Source organism: Solanum tuberosum, unplaced genomic scaffold, assembly GCF_000226075.1.
Source record: "Solanum tuberosum cultivar DM 1-3 516 R44 unplaced genomic scaffold, SolTub_3.0 scf00012, whole genome shotgun sequence".
Classification (NCBI taxonomy): Eukaryota; Viridiplantae; Streptophyta; class Magnoliopsida; order Solanales; family Solanaceae; genus Solanum; species Solanum tuberosum.
In genome coordinates, this window is record NW_006238937.1 from 688642 (window position 1) to 693963 (window position 5322).

General features: G+C 32.3%; 1 protein-coding gene and 1 pseudogene across 1 annotated transcript; both read right to left on the reverse strand.

Annotated features, from left to right (window-relative positions):
• Window positions 1-1218: 1218 nt before the first annotated feature.
• Window positions 1219-2422, reverse strand: LOC102585995 (caffeoyl-CoA O-methyltransferase-like). The gene is made up of 5 exons (XM_006339817.2): window positions 2285-2422; window positions 2120-2199; window positions 1889-2033; window positions 1682-1813; window positions 1219-1610 (listed from the first exon to the last, which is right to left on the reverse strand). Exons 1-5 carry the CDS (start codon window positions 2360-2362, stop codon window positions 1317-1319), a joined length of 729 nt encoding a protein of 242 aa, XP_006339879.1. The 5' UTR covers window positions 2363-2422; the 3' UTR covers window positions 1219-1316.
• Window positions 2423-3492: 1070 nt separating this feature from the next.
• Window positions 3493-5322, reverse strand: part of LOC102585661 (caffeoyl-CoA O-methyltransferase-like) — a 5202-nt pseudogene continuing 3372 nt past the window's right edge.

A 5322-nucleotide genomic window follows, 5' to 3' on the forward strand; every position in this document is an offset into this window, starting at 1 on the left:
TTTGTATTTGTATATGACGATGATTTTCCAGTTTTGTCATCATATACATTCAATCTTTTTGTGTATAATTTTTTAAGTTTGTATAAACGTGTAGTTTTTGGATTTTGTATAATATAATTTATATAATGTAATTTGTATAATATATTTTGAATAATTGTTTAAAGTTCATACGTTTATGTTTGTATTAATTCGTTATTTCGAGTTTTATTATATTTGTATAATTTCAGATTTTATATTACCCCAATTATACAATCGTACCTGTGAATTATACAAACGTACCTGCGAATTATGCAAACGAGATGCGAATTATGCAAATTGTTGTCCTCTCTCACTCGCCTCTCTCCTCCCTCTCCCAATCTCGCTCGCCTCTCTCCTTCCTCTCCCAATCTTGTTCGCCTCTCTCCTCCCTTTCCCAATCTCTCTCGCCATAATATACAAATACATATGTATAATATACAATTATCTAACCGATATACATATACAATTCACTTCTCTCCCACTCTCTGCCCTCTCTCCTCCCTCTTCCAGTCTTGCTCGCCACTCTCCTTCCTATACACGTAGCTACGAATAGTAATTAGCAAACTATAGCTCTGGAGTGTAATTAAACTAATTTTGAGTGACTATGTGAAAGTTCCTCTTTTTTTTAACTAGAATCTTGGATACACGACAAACAAAATGTTAGTCTTTGTATCTCATTTTAGGTAACACGTTTTGTTAGTTCACTTGTACAGTCGTATGATGTAACTTTTTTCTTCGGAGAGAGGCAGATTTTTTTGTAGAGAAAACATAGTGTTAGAAACGTGATAGAACACCACAATTTTTTGTACCACAACTGTCATCTTCAATTTAAATGTTGGGACAGTTGCAATTAAATCACAGTCCTGAGTCCACTGAGTATTGGACCTACAATTCAGCTAGGCTGGGCCCAGAGAAAATGGGTTACTCTGAAGCCCAAAATATCGTCTTATTTCCAATTTCCTAGTGAAGCTCAATCCCAATCCCAATCCTCCCCGACCTGGTTAATCTGAAATTGAGAATCTGTTTGATATTTTATTTTATTTTTTAAGCATTTGAGCATTTTGTATAACTAGTACCACATGACATGTTGAAACTTAATTTACTTGAACTTAATAGGTACATGTTTGTTCTTATTTATGAAATTATACATTGTAAAATACATAGACAACCACCCTTTACCAGAAAAGACAGAATTAAAAATAAAACACAAAATAATGAATGATTCGAAACAGGGGAATTTCAAAAAGGGATAATAAATCCTCTAAAGCAGTGTGATGCCTTCCATTCTTGGATATATTTTAAGTGATGCGGCGACACAAGGTGATGCCATCACCAACAGGAAGCTGACAGATTTCAATTCTGGAATCAGCAGCCAAGGCCTTGTTGAGTTCCAATACGAAATCCCTATAATACCTAACGTATTTTCTGAGTGGTGCATCAGGTGGTGCCACTACCGATCCGTTCCATAGGGTGTTGTCATAGCCAATTACTCCACCAATCTTAACCAAGTCGATTAATCTCTTGTGATAGTTCAAGTAATTGTCCTTGTCAGCGTCCACAAATATGAAATCGTATGATCCATGATATTTTCCCTGTTAATCATCAACATTAGCAGCAATCATACACAAGTTATCAGTTCATTCATGAGATTTTATCTACTTACATCTTCAATCATTTGGTCAAGAACAGGAAGTGCAGGGCCTTCTCTGAATTCAATTTTGTGAGCTAGACCAGCTTTTTCAATCACTGGAAGACCAATCTCATAGTTATCGCGGTTGATATCCATGGCCAGAATCTGAATCATCAATTTTAGCAAATTAGTACTCTACTATTTATAATTAATGAAGTTCAATTATGATTTGTTAATTACCTTGCCATCATCTGGAAGAGCCATGGCAGTAGCAAGAAGAGAGTAACCAGTAAAAACACCAATTTCCATTGTGTTTTTGGCATTGATGAGTTTGAGAAGCATATTCAAGAATTGCCCTTCATCGGCGGAGGTGGTCATAAGGTTCCTGTTTTTTCCATCAAAGAAAGATATCAGCATACAATATTTTAAGTATCCAATTGGATGAACTAAATTGAGAAAATGAGTTGTTACCAAGGGTGTTTTGCAGTAATCTCTCTTAGCTCTTTCATGGCTTCAGGCTCTCTCGGGTACACGCTTGTTTCAAGAATGTACTGTTCAAACACAAATCAAACAATTCATTAGGATCAACATGTTAGTAATTACTAATTAATATCTTGTATGTGACCTTTAATTTACCTGATAAAGGGCATCACTTTGCAAGAGACTCTTGTGTCCAACTTCTTGGTGTCTACTATTTTCTCCATTGCTTGTCATTGATAACTGCTTAAAGTATCTTGTTGTTTCTGAAATAGATAAAAAGTGTTTAAAGTAAAAGCAAGCAACCTGCTTTTGTAGAGATGAAAATGGCTTAATTTATAGTAGAAGAAAACAAGAGAGACATGAGGGGTTTGGTTGGCTGAAAATGATTGGAAGTTGGTGAACTCTCCTACTCTCCTTCCTCCTTTAATTAAATTTGTCCAATTGACCAACTCCTTTTTTTGACTACCTAACAATACCCACCACCAGCCTCTCACTTTACTAATTTTAAATTAAGCTACTTTCCTTGACAAATTCAGAATGAAACGTATTCTCTATTTGAAGAGAGTCGTGTCAATTGGAAATTTCTAACATTTAACGCATTGTATATGCTTTCTTAAGAAAGCTCTAGGATTAATAGCTCTGTAACACAATGATAAGTAATATTACAAGTATTTGGTTGAGCAATGACATAAAACTGGTAATTTTATGTAGTTGTTGTCTTACAAATAATGGGCATGAATTATTTTACTATGAGAGTCCAGCATAATAAAAATCATCTTAGCTGACAAGGATCCAGAAAAGGAGTTAAGTTTGCTGGTGTTTGTTCAAGTGAAGAATATTTTCTAAGAAGACATTGTTAAAAGTATAATAATTATTTATTTTGAGGATGAGAAATTCAAGACTGTGTTGTATTCTTTTAATTTATCAAAACTCAAATGGTATTACTAATTGTTTTTGACAACAAATTTCTGGGAGTTATCTTATTCTGGCGTTAGTCAAACTTGACTCATCAAAAAAGTTCAACAATATAACACTAAATGCACAAATAGAAAAATGTTACCGCTCCGTTTTATTTTATACAACGACCATAAGTAAATTTAAAAAGAGAGACTTTTGATACACACCAATAGTATATTTATAATTTATGGTTTTAAATATACCATGGTAATTATATAGCTATAAGAGCATGACATTGACAGTAAAACGAAAAGTTCTAAAAAAAAATAAAAAAAAATGTGTCACGGAAAATTAATTAATTAAAGAGAATAGACTTTGATATTACTATCACAATCACATTGCCAAGTGTAATTTGGTTGTATGTATGGTGTGTTTTTCCGACGCGACTCTGTCTAGTGTGATTGAAATGAAGCAACATAAACTCGTCCAATCAAGGCAAACACCCAGAATCTCAGTACAAAATGTAATCTTTTTACTAGAAAACAGAAGTGGAAAAAAGAGAAGATAAAATAAGGAATGATTCAAAACAGGGAAATTCTAAAAACAATAGTAAATCCTCCATTGCCATGAGCTAGTCCAGTAGTTCCTTTCATAGATTATAGTAGTATTTATTTAACTAATGCGGCGACAAAGGGTAATGCCATCACCGACGGGAAGCTGGCAAATTTCGATTCTAGGATCAGCAGCCAAGGCTTTGTTGAGTTCCAATATGAAATCCCTATAATACCTAACATATTTCCTTAGCGGTGCATCAGGTGGTGCCACCACTGATCCATTCCATAGAGTGTTGTCATAGCCAATTAATCCACCAACCTTCACCAACTCTATTAATCTTTTGTGATAGTTCAAGTAATTGTCCTTGTCAGCATCCACAAATATGAAGTCATATGATCCATGGTATTTGCCCTGTTAATTGTTAAAACAACATTATTCAAAAAAGGGTCAACATTAACCATCCTAGATAAGTTATCAATTTATTTATTGAGATAAGTGTCAAAGCACATTTAAATTATCTTTTTTTTTTAATTTCATACTTAAACTATCACTTATTAGTTTGAGAAACACATTTTTCTCTTTTATAACATTCTAATCATAATCTGTATAATACACTTACTTTTATTTTAAAAATTGTCTCATCACACTACACATGAAAAAAATATTTCACCTTGACAAAAATTAAATAAATTATTAGTATTAATTAAAATTAAAAATATTATCCCAAAAAAAATATTTTTTATTAAAGAAATTTTATGGGGGTATGGCAAGGAGGTGGTGCAGTGGGATAAGATAAATAATTTAAAATTTTATTTTTAAAAAAAAATATTTTTTTGGAGATATATAGTAATACTTTAATTTTTATTTTTAACTAATATTAATAGTTTATTATTTAATTTTTGTCAATGTGAAATTATCATGTGTCAAGGTTTTTTTTTTAAAAAAAAGCTGCATCACACACACCAATGATTTGTGTTTCTCAAACTAATAAGTGATAGTTTAAGTATGAAACTAACACTTTCAATGATTTAGGTATTTTTTTTTAAAAAAAGGATAGTTTAAGTATATTTTTAAGGAAAAATCACGCCATATACACATTTAAGAGTCAATTTTACGGGTTTTAAACATACTTTTAAAAAATTCTTACTTATAACAGTTTATTTACGAGTTATGACATATCATTTAAAGTAATTTTATTTAAAAATCAATTTCCATTTATTTAATAAATGATTAATCTATTTATGGTTTTTTATTATTAATTAATAATATGTAATTAAATTGATTTATGTTCCTTTTTAAATCTGAAATTATCAGTTACATAGATATAGGGATTCACCTACAATACGTTTCCTTCTTTACCGTTACCACCTCCCATACGTCAATCCCACCCCTTCCAAACTGCCCATACGTCAATCCCACCCCTCCCCCCACGCTCATCCAATTCTACACGCCATCAACACAGTAGCTCACTTTTACCTTCATATATCACATCTTTCTCACCACCAAACTACACCAACTTCACAATCCTCCATTCAATTTTGTTTTTTCAACAAAATCATGTCGAAGAAAACGATTGTAACTCCTCGAAAGAGCCCTCTATTAGTCGAAGGAACTTATACGAATGAAGTTCATGCTCCATCTTTCAACATTTTGACTTAAACACCGTCGCCAAACATTGTTTGAAACTCCGGCTAGGGGTGGTTCATCTCTATTGAAAGATCAAAAACAGAAAGAAAAAAAAA